At 65.6% G+C, this 18373-nt stretch overlaps 1 protein-coding gene across 1 annotated transcript in view; it reads right to left on the minus strand.

Annotated features, from left to right (window-relative positions):
* Nucleotides 1-3233, minus strand: part of LOC138762288 (carboxy-terminal domain RNA polymerase II polypeptide A small phosphatase 1-like) — a 35648-nt gene extending 32415 nt beyond the window's left edge. Inside the window, exon 1 of the mRNA XM_069936001.1 lies at nt 2988-3233. Within this exon, the coding sequence (XP_069792102.1) occupies nt 2988-3048 (61 nt within the window). The 5' untranslated portion in view covers nt 3049-3233. The remainder of the gene's footprint in view (nt 1-2987) is intronic.
* Nucleotides 3234-18373: the final 15140 nt, after the last annotated feature.

Genomic DNA, 18373 nt, shown 5'->3' on the forward strand with positions numbered 1-18373 from the left:
TTCTTCCCCCTCCCTCTCCCACCCACCACTCTCCTTCCCTTCTTCCCCAACACTCTCCTTCCCTTCATCCCCCACCACCCTCCTTCCCATCTTCCCCTCACCACTCTCCTTCCTTCTTCCCCTCACCACTCTCCTTCCCTTCATCCCCCTCCCTCTCCCCCACCACTCTCCTTCCCTTCTTCCCCCTCCCTCTCCCACCCACCACTCTCCTTCCCTTCTTCCCCACCACTCTCCTTCCCTTCTTCCCCCTCCCTCTCCCCACCACTCTCCTTCCCTTCTTCCCCAACACTCTCCTTCCCTTCATCCCCCACCACCCTCCTTCCCTTCTTCCCCTCACCACTCTCCTTCCCTTCTTCCCCTCACCACTCTCCTTCCCTTCATCCCCCTCCCTCTCCCCCACCACTCTCCTTCCCTTCTTCCCCTCACCACTCTCCTTCCCTTCTTCCCCTCACCACTCTCCTTCCCTTCTTCCCCTCACCACTCTCCTTCCCTTCATCCCCCTCCCTCTCCCCCACCACTCTCCTTCCCTTCTTCCCCACCACTCTCCTTCCCTTCTTCCCCCACCACTCTCCTTCCCTTCTTCCCCACCACTCTCCTTCCCTTCTTCCCCACCACTCTCCTTCCCTTCTTCCCCACCACTCTCCTTCCCTTCTTCCCCCTCCCTCTCCACCCACCCCTCTCCTTCCCTTCTTCCCCTCCCTCTCCCACCCACCCCTCTCCTTCCCTTCTTCCCCCTCCCTCTCCCCCACCACCCTCCTTCCCTTCCTCCCCCACCACCCTCCTTCCCTTCTTCCCCTCACCACCCTCCTTCCCTTCTTCCCCCACCACTCTCCTTCCCTTCTTCCCCTCACCACTCTCCTTCCCTTCTTCCCCCACCACTCTCCTTCCCTTCTTCCCCCTCCCTCTCCCCCACCACCCTTCCCTTCTTCCCCCACCACTCTCCTTCCCTTCTTCCCCCACCACTCTCCTTCCCTTCTTCCCCTCACCACCCTCCTTCCCTTCTTCCCCACCACTCTCCTTCCCTTCTTCCCCTCACCACCTCCTTCCCTTCTTCCCCTCACCAACCTCCTTCCCTTCTTCCCCTCACCACCCTCCTTCCCTTCTTCCCCTCACCAACCTCCTTCCCTTCTTCCCTCACCAACCTCCTTCCCTTCTTCCCCTCACCACCCTCCTTCCCTTCTTCCCCCACCACTCTCCTTCCCTTCTTCCCCTCACCACCCTCCTTCCCTTCTTCCCCTCACCAACCTCCTTCCCTTCTTCCCCTCACCACCCTCCTTCCCTTCTTCCCCTCACCAACCTCCTTCCCTTCTTCCCCTCACCACCCTCCTTCCCTTCTTCCCCTCACCACCCTCCTTCCCTTCTTCCCCCACCACTCTCCTTCCCTTCTTCCCCTCACCAACCTCCTTCCCTTCTTCCCCTCACCACCCTCCTTCCCTTCTTCCCCTCACCAACCTCCTTCCCTTCTTCCCCTTCTTCTTCCCCTCACCACCCTCCTTCCCTTCTTCCCTCACCAACCTCCTTCCCTTCTTCCCCTCACCACCCTCCTTCCCTTCTTCCCCACCACTCTCCTTCCCTTCTTCCCCTCACCAACCTCCTTCCTTCTTCCCCTCACCACCCTCCTTCCCTTCTTCCCCTCACCAACCTCCTTCCCTTCTTCCCCTCACCACCCTCCTTCCCTTCTTCCCCTCACCACCTCCTTCCCTTCTTCCCCTCACCAACCTCCTTCCCTTCTTCCCCTCACCACCCTCCTTCCCTTCTTCCCCTCACCAACCTCCTTCCCTTCTTCCCCTCACCACCCTCCTTCCCTTCTTCCCTCACCAACCTCCTTCCCTTCTTCCCCTCACCACCCTCCTTCCCTTCTTCCCTCACCACCCTCCTTCCCTTCTTCCCCTCACCAACCTCCTTCCCTTCTTCCCCTCACCACCCTCCTTCCCTTCTTCCCCTCACCAACCTCCTTCCCTTCTTCCCCTCACCACCCTCCTTCCTCTTCCCTCACCAACCTCCTTCCCTTCTTCCCCTCACCACCCTCCTTCCCTTCTTCCCCACCACTCTCCTTCCCTTCTTCCCCTCACCACCCTCCTTCCCTTCTTCCCCTCACCAACCTCCTTCCCTTCTTCCCCTCACCACCCTCCTTCCCTTCTTCCCCTCACCAACCTCCTTCCTTCTTCCCTCACCAACCTCCTTCCCTTCTTCCCTCACCACCCTCCTTCCCTTCTTCCCCCACCACTCTCCTTCCCTTCTTCCCCTCACCACCCTCCTTCCCTTCTTCCCCTCACCAACCTCCTTCCCTTCTTCCCCTCACCACCCTCCTTCCCTTCTTCCCCTCACCAACCTCCTTCCCTTCTTCCCCTCACCACCCTCCTTCCCTTCTTCCCCTCACCACCCTCCTTCCCTTCTTCCCCCACCACTCTCCTTCCCTTCTTCCCCTCACCAACCTCCTTCCCTTCTTCCCCTCACCACCCTCCTTCCCTTCTTCCCCTCACCAACCTCCTTCCCTTCTTCCCCTCACCACCCTCCTTCCCTTCTTCCCCTCACCACCCTCCTTCCCTTCTTCCCCCACCACTCTCCTTCCCTTCTTCCCCTCACCAACCTCCTTCCCTTCTTCCCCTCACCACCCTCCTTCCCTTCTTCCCCTCACCAACCTCCTTCCCTTCTTCCCCTCACCACCCTCCTTCCCTTCTTCCCCTCACCAACCTCCTTCCCTTCTTCCCCTCACCACCCTCCTTCCCTTCTTCCCCCACCACTCTCCTTCCCTTCTTCCACCCAACCCCCCTCTCCCCCCCCTCTCCAAATGGAAGTGATCACAGGCCCCAGCGGAGACGGACGGAGGCAGCGACAGGGAAGAATGTCGGGGCTGAGTTTGCTCCAAAGTTTGGACATTGAGCGGGGCTCCGATACAGTGTCGCCGCCTTCGACACAACGTGGCGGCACCGGCTCCAATCTGGCCTGAATGGTTCGTTACCTCTTTCCTGCAGCGGCCTGTTCGCCTCTCAGCGGCCTGTTCGCCTCCTCTTTGCTGACCTGCGTGATTATGGACGGGCTGTCCATGGGCTGGATCTTGTGGAGGGAAATCAACCTCCTCCCCCCCTCCTCCTCCCAGGTTACACCGAAAAGAACTCAGGAGCGAACGAGGAGGGGAGGGAGGGGGAGAAGAGAGAGAGAGGAGGAAGAGAGAGAGGGAGAGGAGAGAGGGAGGAGGGAGGAGGGAGAAGAGGGAAGAGGGAGGAGGAGAAGAGGGAGGAGGGAGAGTGGGAGAGGGAGAAGAGAGGGAGAGGGAGGAGAAGAGAGAGGGAGAGGGAGAGAAGAGAGAGGGAGGGAGGGGGAGAAGAGAGAGGAGGGAGGGAGGGGAGAAGAGAGAGGGAGGGAGGGAGGGGGAGAGAGAGAGGGAGGAGGAAGAGAGAGAGGGAGAGAGGAGGAGGGGGAGAGAGAGGGAGGAGGGGGAGAGGGAGGAGGGAGAAGAGAGAGGGAGGGAGAGGGAGAAGAGAGAGGGAGGGAGGGGGAGAAGAGAGAGGGAGGGAGGGAGGGGGAGAAGAGAGAGGGAGGAGGAGAGAGAGAGGGAGAGAGGGAGGAGGGGGAGAGAGAGAGGGAGGAGGGAGAAGAGAGAGGGAGGGAGGGGAGGAGACAGAGGAGGGAGGGGAGGAGAGAGAGGGAGGGGAGAAGAGAGAGGGAGGGAGGGAGAAGAGAGAGGGAGGGGAGGGGGAGAAGAGAGAGGGAGGGAGGGGGAGAAGAGAGAGGGAGGGAGGGAGGGGGAGAAGAGAGAGGAGAAGAGAGAGGAGAAGAGAGAGGAGAGAGAGAGGGAGAAGAGAGAGGGAGGGAGGGGAGAAGAGAGAGGGAGGGAGGGAGAAGAGAGAGGGAGGGAGGGAGAAGAGAGAGGAGAAGAGAGGGAGGGAGGGGAGAAGAGAGAGGGGAGAGAGGAGGGAGGGGAGAGAGAGAGGGAGGGAGGGAGAAGAGAGAGGGAGGAGGGGAGAAGAGAGAGGGAGGGAGGGGAGAAGAGAGAGGGAGAAGAGAGAGGGAGGGAGGGGAGAAGAGAGAGGGAGAAGAGAGAGGGAGAGAGAGAGGGAGAAGAAGAGAGGGAGGGAGGGTGAGAGAGTTGAGGGAGGGAGGGAGAAGAGAGAGGGAGAAGAGAGGGAGGGAGGGGAGAAGAGAGAGGAGAGAGGGAGGGGGGAGAAGGAGAGGGAGGGAGGGGAGAAGAGAGAGGGAGGGAGGGGAGAAGAGAGAGAGAGGGGGAGAAGCGCGGTTGAAGAGCTCGATCACAACATGGAAACCTCTCCTTGTCAATTTCAAAGCGAAGCGACGAAAACTACATGGATCGTGGGCGTCGGTTTCAAGGCGGCCCCCGCCGGAGGACGCTCCGAGCGGGGAGGGGAGGGGAGGGGAGGGGAGGGGAGGGGAGGGGGGTCTTATCTCCCTCTGCCCCCCCCTCCCTCCTTCTCTTCGTCCCCTACCAACCTGACCGTGATGCGGGTCTCCCTCGGGAAGGGGGGGGGGGGGGGGAATAAAACACCGCACCCACAAACTTGGGTCCGAAGCGGAGGTTGTTTTTTCCGGAGGTTGTTGTTTTGGGGGGGGGGGGGGGAGCTGGAAACGGTGAGAGCGGAGCCCCCAAGGTTAGGGACCGTCTCCAAAGAGAGTGGCGAAGAGGGGCCACGTTCCTCCCCGGGCGGGTTGTGCGAGTCACCAGCTCCTGAGGAGCGGCTGCAGCGCCATGTTCTCGGTTGCACTGGGTGTCAGCGAGTTAGACGAGGGACAGAGGCCAGAACTTGCACCCCCTGCAAGGGCCAGTCATCCCCGGATTGATTGCAAGGCGACCATGTCCCAGTGCGGGAGAGAGGGTCCCTGTCCTGGACCATGTGCCAGTGCGGGAGAGGGGGTCCCTGTCTGGACCATGTCCCACTGCGGGAGAGAGGGTCCCTGTCCTGGACCATGTCCCAGTGCGGGAGAGAGGGTCCCTGTCCTGGACCATGTCCCAGTGCGGGAGAGGCGGTCCCTGTCCTGGACCATGTCCCAGTGCGGGAGAGAGGTCCCTGTCCTGGACCATGTCCCAGTGCGGGAGAGGGGGTCCCTGTCCTGGACCATGTCCCCAGTGCGGGAGAGGGGGTCCCTGTCCTGGACCATGTCCCACTGCGGGAGAGAGGGTCCCTGTCCTGGACCATGTCCAGTGCGGGAGGAGAGGGTCCCTGTCCTGGACCATGTCCCAGTGCGGGAGAGGCGGTCCCTGTCCTGGACCATGTCCCAGTGCGGGAGAGGGGGTCCCTGTCCTGGACCATGTCCCAGTGCGGAAGAGAGGGTCCCTGTCCTGGACCATGTCCCAGTGCGGGAGAGAGGGTCCCTGTCCTGGACCATGTCCAGTGCGGGAGAGAGGGTCCCTGTCCTGGACCATGTCCCAGTGCAGGAGAGGCGGGTCCCTGTCCTGGACATGTCCAGTGCGGGAGAGAGGGTCCCTGTCCTGGACCATGTCCCAGTGCGGAAGAGAGGGTCCCTGTCCTGGACCATGTCCCAGTGCGGGAGAGGGGGGTCCCTGTCCTGGACCATGTCCCAGTGCGGGAGAGAGGGTCCCTGTCCTGGACCATGTCCCAGTGCGGGAGAGGGCGGTCCCTGTCCTGGACCATGTCCCAGTGCGGGAGAGAGGCGGTCCCTGTCCTGGACCATGTCCCAGTGCGGGAGAGGGGGTCCCTGTCCTGGACCATGTCCCAGTGCGGGAGAGAGGGTCCCTGTCCTGGACCATGTCCCAGTGCGGGAGAGGGGGGTCCCTGTCCTGGACCATGTCCCAGTGCGGGAGAGAGGGTCCCTGTCCTGGACCATGTCCCAGTGCGGGAGAGAGGGTCCCTGTCCTGGACCATGTCCCAGTGCGGGAGAGAGGGTCCCTGTCCTGGACCATGTCCCAGTGCGGGAGAGAGGATCCCTGTCCTGGACCATGTCCCAGTGCGGGAGAGGGCGGTCCCTGTCCTGGACCATGTCCCAGTGCGGGAGAGGGGGGTCCCTGTCCTGGACCCTGTCCCAGTGCGGGAGAGGGGGTCCCTGTCCTGGACCATGTCCCAGTGCGGGAGAGAGGGTCCCTGTCCTGGACCATGTCCCACTGCGGAAGAGAGGGTCCCTGTCCTGGACCATGTGCCAGTGCGGGAGAGGGGGTCCCTGTCCTGGACCATGTCCCACTGCGGGAGAGAGGGTCCCTGTCCTGGACCATGTCCCAGTGCGGGAGAGGCGGTCCCTGTCCTGGACCATGTCCCAGTGCGGGGAGAGAGGGTCCCTGTCCTGGACCATGTCCCAGTGCGGGAGAGGGGGGTCCCTGTCCTGGACCATGTCCCAGTGCGGGAGAGGGGGTCCCTGTCCTGGACCATGTCCCACTGCGGGAGAGAGGGGTCCCTGTCCTGGACCATGTCCCAGTGCGGGAGAGAGGGTCCCTGTCCTGGACCATGTCCCAGTGCGGGAGAGGCGTCCCTGTCCTGGACCATGTCCCAGTGCGGGAGAGGGGGTCCCTGTCCTGGACCATGTCCCAGTGCGGAAGAGAGGGTCCCTGTCCTGGACCATGTCCCAGTGCGGGAGAGAGGGTCCCTGTCCTGGACCATGTCCCAGTGCGGGAGAGAGGGTCCCTGTCCTGGACCATGTCCCAGTGCAGGAGAGGCGGTCCCTGTCCTGGACCATGTCCCAGTGCGGGAGAGAGGGTCCCTGTCCTGGACCATGTCCCACTGCGGAAGAGAGGGTCCCTGTCCTGGACCATGTGCCAGTGCGGGAGAGGGGGGTCCCTGTCCTGGACCATGTCCCACTGCGGGAGAGAGGGTCCCTGTCCTGGACCATGTCCCAGTGCGGGAGAGAGGGTCCCTGTCCTGGACCATGTCCCAGTGCGGGAGAGGCGGTCCCTGTCCTGGACCATGTCCCAGTGCGGGAGAGAGGGTCCCTGTCCTGGACCATGTCCCAGTGCGGGAGAGGGGGTCCCTGTCCTGGACCATGTCCCAGTGCGGGAGAGGGGGTCCCTGTCCTGGACCATGTCCCACTGCGGGAGAGAGGGTCCCTGTCCTGGACCATGTCCCAGTGCGGGAGAGAGGGTCCCTGTCCTGGACCATGTCCCAGTGCGGGAGAGGCGGTCCCTGTCCTGGACCATGTCCCAGTGCGGGAGAGGGGGGTCCCTGTCCTGGACCATGTCCCAGTGCGGAAGAGAGGGTCCCTGTCCTGGACCATGTCCCAGTGCGGGAGAGAGGGTCCCTGTCCTGGACCATGTCCCAGTGCGGGAGAGAGGGTCCCTGTCCTGGACCATGTCCCAGTGCAGGAGAGGCGGTCCCTGTCCTGGACCATGTCCCAGTGCGGGAGAGAGGGTCCCTGTCCTGGACCATGTCCCAGTGCGGAAGAGAGGGTCCCTGTCCTGGACCATGTCCCAGTGCGGGAGAGGGGGGTCCCTGTCCTGGACCATGTCCAGTGCGGGAGAGAGGGTCCCTGTCCTGGACCATGTCCCAGTGCGGGAGAGGCGGTCCTGTCCTGGACCATGTCCCAGTGCGGGAGAGGCGGGGTCCCTGTCCTGGACCATGTCCCAGTGCGGGAGAGGGGGGTCCCTGTCCTGGACCATGTCCCAGTGCGGGAGAGAGGGTCCCTGTCCTGGACCATGTCCCAGTGCGGGAGAGGGGGTCCCTGTCCTGGACCATGTCCCAGTGCGGGAGAGAGGGTCCCTGTCCTGGACCATGTCCCAGTGCGGGAGAGAGGGTCCCTGTCCTGGACCATGTCCCAGTGCGGGAGAGAGGGTCCCTGTCCTGGACCATGTCCCAGTGCGGGAGAGAGGATCCCTGTCCTGGACCATGTCCCAGTGCGGGAGAGGCGGGTCCCTGTCCTGGACCATGTCCCAGTGCGGGAGAGGGGTTCCCTGTCCTGGACCCTGTCCCAGTGCGGGAGAGGGGGTCCCTGTCCTGGACCATGTCCCAGTGCGGGAGAGAGGGTCCCTGTCCTGGACCATGTCCCAGTGCGGGAGAGGCGGTCCCTGTCCTGGACCATGTCCCAGTGCGGGAGAGAGGGTCCCTGTCCTGGACCATGTCCCAGTGCGGGAGAGGGGGTCCCTGTCCTGGACCATGTCCCAGTGCGGGAGAGGCGGTCCCTGTCCTGGACCATGTCCCAGTGCGGGAGAGGGGGTCCCTGTCCTGGACCATGTCCCAGTGCGGGAGAGGGGGTCCCTGTCCTGGACCATGTCCCAGTGCGGGAGAGGAGGGTCCCTGTCCTGGACCATGTCCCAGTGCGGGAGAGGCGGGTCCCTGTCCTGGACCATGTCCCAGTGCGGGAGAGGGGGTCCCTGTCCTGGACCATGTCCCAGTGCGGGAGAGGGCGGTCCCTGTCCTGGACCATGTCCCAGTGCGGGAGAGGCGGTCCCTGTCCTGGACCATGTCCCAGTGCGGGAGAGGGGGTCCCTGTCCTGGACCATGTCCCAGTGCGGGAGAGGGGTCCCTGTCCTGGACCATGTCCCAGTGCGGGAGAGAGGGTCCCTGTCCTGGACCATGTCCCAGTGCGGGGAGAGGCGGGTCCCTGTCCTGGACCATGTCCCAGTGCGGGAGAGGCGGTCCCTGTCCTGGACCATGTCCCAGTGCGGGAGAGGGGGGTCCCTGTCCTGGACCATGTCCCAGTGCGGGAGAGAGGGTCCCTGTCCTGGACCATGTCCCAGTGCGGAGAGGGGGTCCCTGTCCTGGACCATGTCCCAGTGCGGGAGAGAGGGTCCCTGTCCTGGACCATGTCCCAGTGCGGGAGAGGCGGTCCCTGTCCTGGACCATGTCCAGTGCGGGAGAGAGGGTCCTGTCCTGGACCATGTCCCAGTGCGGGAGAGGCAGTCCCTGTCCTGGACCATGTCCCAGTGCGGGAGAGGGGGTCCCTGGTCCTGGACCATGTCCCAGTGCGGGAGAGAGGGTCCCTGTCCTGGACCATGTCCCAGTGCGGGAGAGAGGGTCCCTGTCCTGGACCATGTCCCAGTGCGGGAGAGGCGGTCCCTGTCCTGGACCATGTCCCAGTGCGGGAGAGGGGGTCCCTGTCCTGGACCATGTCCCAGTGCGGGAGAGAGGGTCCCTGTCCTGGACCATGTCCCAGTGCGGGAGAGGCGGGTCCCTGTCCTGGACCATGTCCCAGTGCGGGAGAGAGGGTCCCTGTCCTGGACCATGTCCCAGTGCGGGAGAGGGGGTCCCTGTCCTGGACCATGTCCCAGTGCGGGAGAGGGGGTCCCTGTCCTGGACCATGTCCCACTGCGGGAGAGAGGGTCCCTGTCCTGGACCATGTCCCAGTGCGGGAGAGAGGGTCCCTGTCCTGGACCATGTCCCAGTGCGGGAGAGGCGGTCCCTGTCCTGGACCATGTCCCAGTGCGGGGAGAGAGGGTCCCTGTCCTGGACCATGTCCCAGTGCGGGAGAGGGGGTCCCTGTCCTGGACCATGTCCCAGTGCGGGAGAGGGGGTCCCTGTCCTGGACCATGTCCCACTGCGGGAGAGAGGGTCCCTGTCCTGGACCATGTCCCAGTGCGGGAGAGAGGGTCCCTGTCCTGGACCATGTCCCAGTGCGGGAGAGGCGGTCCCTGTCCTGGACCATGTCCCAGTGCGGGAGAGGGGGTCCCTGTCCTGGACCATGTCCCAGTGCGGAAGAGAGGGTCCCTGTCCTGGACCATGTCCCAGTGCGGGAGAGAGGGTCCCTGTCCTGGACCATGTCCCAGTGCGGGAGAGAGGGTCCCTGTCCTGGACCATGTCCCAGTGCAGAGAGGCGGTCCCTGTCCTGGACCATGTCCCAGTGCGGAGAGAGGGTCCCTGTCCTAGACCATGTCCCAGTGCGGGAGAGGGGGTCCTGTCCTGGACCATGTCCCAGTGCGGGAGAGGGGGTCCCTGTCCTGGACCATGTCCCAGTGCGGGAGAGGGGGTCCCTGTCCTGGACCATGTCCCAGTGCGGTGAGAGAGGGTCCCTGTCCTGGACCATGTCCCAGTGCGGGAGAGGCGGGTCCCTGTCCTGGACCATGTCCCAGTGCGGGAGAGGCGGTCCCTGTCCTGGACCATGTCCCAGTGCGGGAGAGGGGGTCCCTGTCCTGGACCATGTCCCAGTGCGGGAAGAGAGGGTCCCTATCCTGGACCATGTCCCAGTGCGGGAGAGGGGGTCCCTGTCCTGGACCATGTCCCAGGGCGGGAGAGAGGGGTCCCTGTCCTGGACCATGTCCCAGTGCGGGAGAGGCGGTCCCTGTCCTGGACCATGTCCCAGTGCGGGAGAGAGGGTCCCTGTCCTGGACCATGTCCCAGTGCGGGAGAGGCGGTCCCTGTCCTGGACCATGTCCCAGTGCGGAGAGGGGGTCCCTGTCCTGGACCATGTCCCAGTGCGGGAGAGAGGGTCCCTGTCCTGGACCATGTCCCCAGTGCGGAGAGAGAGGGTCCCTGTCCTGGACCATGTCCCAGTGCGGGAGAGGCGGTCCCTGTCCTGGACCATGTCCCAGTGCGGGAGAGGGGGGTCCCTGTCCTGGACCATGTCCCAGTGCGGGAGAGGGGGTCCCTGTCCTGGACCATGTCCCAGTGCGGAAGAGAGGGTCCTGTCCTGGACCATGTCCCAGTGCGGGAGAGGGGGTCCCTGTCCTGGACCATGTCCCAGTGCGGGAGAGAGGGTCCCTGTCCTGGACCATGTCCCAGTGCGGGAGAGGCGGTCCCTGTCCTGGACCATGTCCCAGTGCGGGAGAGAGGGTCCCTGTCCTGGACCATGTCCCAGTGCGGGAGAGGCGGGTCCCTGTCCTGGACCATGTCCCAGTGCGGGAGAGGGGGTCCCTGTCCTGGACCATGTCCCAGTGCGGGAGAGGGGGTCCCTGTCCTGGACCATGTCCCAGTGCGGGAGAGAGGGTCCCTGTCCTGGACCATGTCCCAGTGCGGGAGAGGCGGGCCCTGTCCTGGACCATGTCCCAGTGCGGGAGAGGCGGTCCCTGTCCTGGACCATGTCCCAGTGCGGGAGAGGGGGGTCCCTGTCCTGGACCATGTCCCAGTGCGGGAGAGAGGGTCCCTGTCCTGGACCATGTCCCACTGCGGGAGAGGGGGTCCCTGTCCTGGACCATGTCCCAGTGCGGGAGAGAGTGTCCCTGTCCTGGACCATGTCCCAGTGCGGGGAGGAGGCGGTCCCTGTCCTGGACCATGTCCCAGTGCGGGAGAGAGGGTCCCTGTCCTGGACCATGTCCCAGTGCGGGAGAGGCGGTCCCTGTCCTGGACCATGTCCCAGTGCGGGAGAGGGGGTCCCTGTCCTGGACCATGTCCCAGTGCGGGAGAGGGGGGTCCCTGTCCTGGACCATGTCCCAGTGCGGGAGAGAGGGTCCCTGTCCTGGACCATGTCCCAGTGCGGGGAGAGAGGGTCCCTGTCCTGGACCATGTCCCAGTGCGGGAGAGAGGGTCCCTGTCCTGGACCATGTCCCAGTGCGGGAGAGGGCGGTCCCTGTCCTGGACCATGTCCCAGTGCGGGAGAGGGGGTCCCTGTCCTGGACCATGTCCCAGTGCGGGAGAGGCGGTCCCTGTCCTGGACCATGTCCCAGTGCGGGAGAGAGGGTCCCTGTCCTGGACCATGTCCCAGTGCGGGAGAGGCGGTCCCTGTCCTGGACCATGTCCAGTGCGGGAGAGGGGGGTCCCTGTCCTGGACCATGTCCCAGTGCGGGAGAGGGGGTCCCTGGTCCTAAACCATGTCCCAGTGCGGGAGAGGGGGTCCCTGTCCTGGACCATGTCCCAGTGCGGGAGAGAGGGTCCCTGTCCTGGACCATGTCCCAGTGCGGGAGAGGCGGTCCCTGTCCTGGACCATGTCCCAGTGCGGGAGAGAGGGTCCCTGTCCTGGACCATGTCCCAGTGCGGGAGAGGGGGGTCCCTGTCCTGGACCCTGTCCCAGTGCGGGAGAGGGGGTCCCTGTCCTGGACCATGTCCCAGTGCGGGAGAGAGGGTCCCTGTCCTGGACCATGTCCCAGTGCGGGAGAGGCGGGTCCCTGTCCTGGACCATGTCCCAGTGCGGGAGAGAGGGTCCCTGTCCTGGACCATGTCCCAGTGCGGGAGAGGGGGTCCCTGTCCTGGACCATGTCCCAGTGCGGGAGAGGCGGTCCCTGTCCTGGACCATGTCCCAGTGCGGGAGAGGGGGTCCCTGTCCTGGACCATGTCCCAGTGCGGGAGAGGGGGTCCCTGTCCTGGACCATGTCCCAGTGCGGGAGAGAGGGTCCCTGTCCTGGACCATGTCCCAGTGCGGGAGAGGCGGGTCCCTGTCCTGGACCATGTCCCAGTGCGGGAGAGGGGGGTCCCTGTCCTGGACCATGTCCCAGTGCGGGAGAGGCGGGTCCCTGTCCTGGACCATGTCCCAGTGCGGGAGAGGCGGTCCCTGTCCTGGACCATGTCCCAGTGCGGGAGAGGGGGTCCCTGTCCTGGACCATGTCCCAGTGCGGGAGAGGGGGTCCCTGTCCTGGACCATGTCCCAGTGCGGGAGAGAGGGTCCCTGTCCTGGACCATGTCCCAGTGCGGGAGAGGCGGTCCCTGTCCTGGACCATGTCCCAGTGCGGGAGAGGCGGGTCCCTGTCCTGGACCATGTCCCAGTGCGGGAGAGGGGGTCCCTGTCCTGGACCATGTCCCAGTGCGGGAGAGAGGGTCCCTGTCCTGGACCATGTCCCAGTGCGGGAGAGGGGGTCCCTGTCCTGGACCATGTCCCAGTGCGGGAGAGAGGGTCCCTGTCCTGGACCATGTCCCAGTGCGGGAGAGGCGGTCCCTGTCCTGGACCATGTCCCAGTGCGGGTGAGAGGGTCCCTGTCCTGGACCATGTCCCAGTGCGGGAGAGGCAGTCCCTGTCCTGGACCATGTCCCAGTGCGGGAGAGGGGGGTCCCTGTCCTGGACCATGTCCCAGTGCGGGAGAGAGGGTCCCTGTCCTGGACCATGTCCCAGTGCGGGAGAGAGGGTCCCTGTCCTGGACCATGTCCCAGTGCGGGAGAGGCGGTCCCTGTCCTGGACCATGTCCCAGTGCGGGAGAGGGGGTCCCTGTCCTGGACCATGTCCCAGTGCGGGAGAGAGGGTCCCTGTCCTGGACCATGTCCCAGTGCGGGAGAGGCGGGTCCCTGTCCTGGACCATGTCCCAGTGCGGGAGAGAGGGTCCCTGTCCTGGACCATGTCCCAGTGCGGGAGAGGGGGTCCCTGTCCTGGACCATGTCCCAGTGCGGGAGAGGGGGTCCCTGTCCTGGACCATGTCCCAGTGCGGGAGAGAGGGTCCCTGTCCTGGACCATGTCCCAGTGCGGGAGAGGCGGTCCCTGTCCTGGACCATGTCCCAGTGCGGGAGAGAGGGTCCCTGTCCTGGACCATGTCCCAGTGCGGGAGAGGGGGTCCCTGTCCTGGACCATGTCCCAGTGCGGGAGAGAGGGTCCCTGTCCTGGACCATGTCCCAGTGCGGGAGAGGCGGTCCCTGTCCTGGACCATGTCCCAGTGCGGGAGAGGCGGGTCCCTGTCCTGGACCATGTCCCAGTGCGGGAGAGGGGGTCCCTGTCCTGGACCATGTCCCAGTGCGGGAGAGAGGGTCCCTGTCCTGGACCATGTCCCAGTGCGGGAGAGGGGGTCCCTGTCCTGGACCATGTCCCAGTGCGGGAGAGAGGGTCCCTGTCCTGGACCATGTCCCAGTGCGGGAGAGGCGGTCCCTGTCCTGGACCATGTCCCAGTGCGGGAGAGAGGGTCCCTGTCCTGGACCATGTCCCAGTGCGGGAGAGGCGGGTCCCTGTCCTGGACCATGTCCCAGTGCGGGAGAGGGGGGTCCCTGTCCTGGACCATGTCCCAGTGCGGGAGAGAGGGTCCCTGTCCTGGACCATGTCCCAGTGCGGGAGAGAGGGTCCCTGTCCTGGACCATGTCCCAGTGCGGGAGAGGCGGTCCCTGTCCTGGACCATGTCCCAGTGTGGGAGAGGGGGGTCCCTGTCCTGGACCATGTCCCAGTGCGGGAGAGAGGGTCCCTGTCCTGGACCATGTCCCAGTGCGGGAGAGAGGGTCCCTGTCCTGGACCATGTCCCAGTGCGGGAGAGGCGGTCCCTGTCCTGGACCATGTCCCAGTGCGGGAGAGGTGGTCCCTGTCCTGGACCATGTCCCAGTGCGGGAGAGAGGGTCCCTGTCCTGGACCATGTCCCAGTGCGGGAGAGGCGGTCCCTGTCCTGGACCATGTCCCAGTGCGGGAGAGGGGGTCCCTGTCCTGGACCATGTCCCAGTGCGGGAGAGGGGGTCCCTGTCCTGGACCATGTCCCAGTGCGGAAGAGAGGGTCCCTGTCCTGGACCATGTCCCAGTGCGGGAGAGGGGGTCCCTGTCCTGGACCATGTCCCAGTGCGGGAGAGAGGGTCCCTGTCCTGGACCATGTCCCAGTGCGGGAGAGGCGGGTCCCTGTCCTGGACCATGTCCCAGTGCGGGAGAGGCGGTCCCTGTCCTGGACCATGTCCCAGTGCGGGAGAGGGGGTCCCTGTCCTGGACCATGTCCCAGTGCGGGAGAGAGGGTCCCTGTCCTGGACCATGTCCCAGTGCGGGAGAGGGGGTCCCTGTCCTGGACCATGTCCCAGTGCGGGAGAGAGGGTCCCTGTCCTGGACCATGTCCCAGTGCGGGAGAGAGGGTCCCTGTCCTGGACCATGTCCCAGTGCGGGAGAGAGGGTCCCTGTCCTGGACCATGTCCCAGTGCGGGAGAGAGGATCCCTGTCCTGGACCATGTCCCAGTGCGGGAGAGGCGGTCCCTGTCCTGGACCATGTCCCAGTGCGGGAGAGGGGGTCCCTGTCCCAGTGCGGGAGAGGGGGTCCCTGTCCTGGACCATGTCCCAGTGCGGGAGAGAGGGTCCCTGTCCTGGACCATGTCCCAGTGCGGGAGAGGCGGGTCCCTGTCCTGGACCATGTCCCAGTGCGGGAGAGAGGGTCCCTGTCCTGGACCATGTCCCAGTGCGGGAGAGGGGGGTCCCTGTCCTGGACCATGTCCCAGTGCGGGAGAGGCGGTCCCTGTCCTGGACCATGTCCCAGTGCGGGAGAGGGGGGTCCCTGTCCTGGACCATGTCCCAGTGCGGGAGAGGGGGTCCCTGTCCTGGACCATGTCCCAGTGCGGGAGAGAGGGTCCCTGTCCTGGACCATGTCCCAGTGCGGGAGAGGCGGGTCCCTGTCCTGGACCATGTCCCAGTGCGGGAGAGGGGGGTCCCTGTCCTGGACCATGTCCCAGTGCGGGAGAGGCGGGTCCCTGTCCTGGACCATGTCCCAGTGCGGGAGAGGCGGTCCCTGTCCTGGACCATGTCCCAGTGCGGGAGAGGGGGTCCCTGTCCTGGACCATGTCCCAGTGCGGGAGAGGGGGTCCCTGTCCTGGACCATGTCCCAGTGCGGGAGAGAGGGTCCCTGTCCTGGACCATGTCCCAGTGCGGGAGAGGCGGTCCCTGTCCTGGACCATGTCCCAGTGCGGGAGAGGCGGTCCCTGTCCTGGACCATGTCCCAGTGCGGGAGAGGGGGGTCCCTGTCCTGGACCATGTCCCAGTGCGGGAGAGAGGGTCCCTGTCCTGGACCATGTCCCAGTGCGGGAGAGGGGGTCCCTGTCCTGGACCATGTCCCAGTGCGGGAGAGAGGGTCCCTGTCCTGGACCATGTCCCAGTGCGGGAGAGGCGGTCCCTGTCCTGGACCATGTCCCAGTGCGGGAGAGAGGGTCCCTGTCCTGGACCATGTCCCAGTGCGGGAGAGGCAGTCCCTGTCCTGGACCATGTCCCAGTGCGGGAGAGGGGGGTCCCTGTCCTGGACCATGTCCCAGTGCGGGAGAGAGGGTCCCTGTCCTGGACCATGTCCCAGTGCGGGAGAGAGGGTCCCTGTCCTGGACCATGTCCCAGTGCGGGAGAGGGCGGTCCCTGTCCTGGACCATGTCCCAGTGCGGGAGAGGGGGTCCCTGTCCTGGACCATGTCCCAGTGCGGGAGAGAGGGTCCCTGTCCTGGACCATGTCCCAGTGCGGGAGAGGCGGTCCCTGTCCTGGACCATGTCCCAGTGCGGGAGAGAGGGTCCCTGTCCTGGACCATGTCCCAGTGCGGGAGAGGGGGGTCCCTGTCCTGGACCATGTCCCAGTGCGGGAGAGGGGGTCCCTGTCCTGGACCATGTCCCAGTGCGGGAGAGAGGGTCCCTGTCCTGGACCATGTCCCAATGCGGGAGAGGCGGTCCCTGTCCTGGACCATGTCCCAGTGCGGGAGAGAGGGTCCCTGTCCTGGACCATGTCCCAGTGCGGGAGAGGGGGTCCCTGTCCTGGACCATGTCCCAGTGCGGGAGAGAGGGTCCCTGTCCTGGACCATGTCCCAGTGCGGGAGAGGCGGTCCCTGTCCTGGACCATGTCCCAGTGCGGGAGAGGCGGTCCCTGTCCTGGACCATGTCCCAGTGCGGGAGAGGGGGTCCCTGTCCTGGACCATGTCCCAGTGCGGGAGAGAGGGTCCCTGTCCTGGACCATGTCCCAGTGCGGGAGAGGGGGTCCCTGTCCTGGACCATGTCCCAGTGCGGGAGAGAGGGTCCCTGTCCTGGACCATGTCCCAGTGCGGGAGAGGCGGTCCCTGTCCTGGACCATGTCCCAGTGCGGGAGAGAGGGTCCCTGTCCTGGACCATGTCCCAGTGCGGGAGAGGCGGGTCCCTGTCCTGGACCATGTCCCAGTGCGGGAGAGGGGGTCCCTGTCCTGGACCATGTCCCAGTGCGGGAGAGAGGGTCCCTGTCCTGGACCATGTCCCAGTGCGGGAGAGAGGGTCCCTGTCCTGGACCATGTCCCAGTGCGGGAGAGGCGGTCCCTGTCCTGGACCATGTCCCAGTGTGGGAGAGGGGGGTCCCTGTCCTGGACCATGTCCCAGTGCGGGAGAGAGGGTCCCTGTCCTGGACCATGTCCCAGTGCGGGAGAGAGGGTCCCTGTCCTGGACCATGTCCCAGTGCGGGAGAGGCGGTCCCTGTCCTGGACCATGTCCCAGTGCGGGAGAGGTGGTCCCTGTCCTGGACCATGTCCCAGTGCGGGAGAGAGGGTCCCTGTCCTGGACCATGTCCCAGTGCGGGAGAGGCGGTCCCTGTCCTGGACCATGTCCCAGTGCGGGAGAGGGGGTCCCTGTCCTGGACCATGTCCCAGTGCGGGAGAGGGGGTCCCTGTCCTGGACCATGTCCCAGTGCGGAAGAGAGGGTCCCTGTCCTGGACCATGTCCCAGTGCGGGAGAGGGGGTCCCTGTCCTGGACCATGTCCCAGTGCGGGAGAGAGGGTCCCTGTCCTGGACCATGTCCCAGTGCGGGAGAGGCGGTCCCTGTCCTGGACCATGTCCCAGTGCGGGAGAGGCGGTCCCTGTCCTGGACCATGTCCCAGTGCGGGAGAGGGGGTCCCTGTCCTGGACCATGTCCCAGTGCGGGAGAGAGGGTCCCTGTCCTGGACCATGTCCCAGTGCGGGAGAGGCGGTCCCTGTCCTGGACCATGTCCCAGTGCGGGAGAGGGGGTCCCTGTCCTGGACCATGTCCCAGTGCGGGAGAGAGGGTCCCTGTCCTGGACCATGTCCCAGTGCGGGAGAGAGGGTCCCTGTCCTGGACCATGTCCCAGTGCGGGAGAGAGGGTCCCTGTCCTGGACCATGTCCCAGTGCGGGAGAGAGGGTCCCTGTCCTGGACCATGTCCCAGTGCGGGAGAGAGGGTCCCTGTCCTGGACCATGTCCCAGTGCGGGAGAGAGGGTCCCTGTCCTGGACCATGTCCCAGTGCGGGAGAGGTGGTCCCTGTCCTGGACCATGTCCCAGTGCGGGAGAGGGGGTCCCTGTCCTGGACCATGTCCCAGTGCGGGAGAGAGGGTCCCTGTCCTGGACCATGTCCCAGTGCGGGAGAGAGGGTCCCTGTCCTGGACCATGTCCCAGTGCGGGAGAGGCGGTCCCTGTCGTGGACCATGTCCCAGTGCGGGAGAGGGGGGCCGTGTCTAGGTCCATGTCCCAGTGCGGGAGAGGGGGTCCGTGTCCATGTCCAAGTCCCAGTGCGGGAGAGGAGGGCCGTGTCCAGGACCATGTCCCAGCGCGGGAGAGGGGGGCCGTGTCTGCGTCCATGTCCCTGTGCAGGAGAGGGGGGCCGTGTCTGGGACCATGTCACAGTGTGGGAGAGAGGGGCTGTGTCTGGGTCCATGCCCAGTGCGGGAGAGGGGCGCCGTGTCAGGGACCATGTCCCAGTGCGGGATAGGGGTCCTTGTCCTGGAACATGTCCCAGTGCGGGAGAGAGGGTCCCTGTCCAGGTCCAAGTCCCAGTGCGGGAGAGGCGGTCCCTGTCCTGGACCATGTCCCAGTGCGGGAGAGGGGGTCCCTGTCCTGGACCATGTCCCAGTGCGGGAGAGGGGGGCCGTGTCTGCGTCCATGTCCCTGTGCAGGAGAGGGGGGCCGTGTCTGCGTCCATGCCCAGTGCGGGAGAGGGGCGCCGTGTCAGGGAC

Source organism: Narcine bancroftii, chromosome 4 (genome assembly GCF_036971445.1).
Source record: "Narcine bancroftii isolate sNarBan1 chromosome 4, sNarBan1.hap1, whole genome shotgun sequence".
NCBI classification, from domain to species: domain Eukaryota; kingdom Metazoa; phylum Chordata; class Chondrichthyes; order Torpediniformes; family Narcinidae; genus Narcine; species Narcine bancroftii.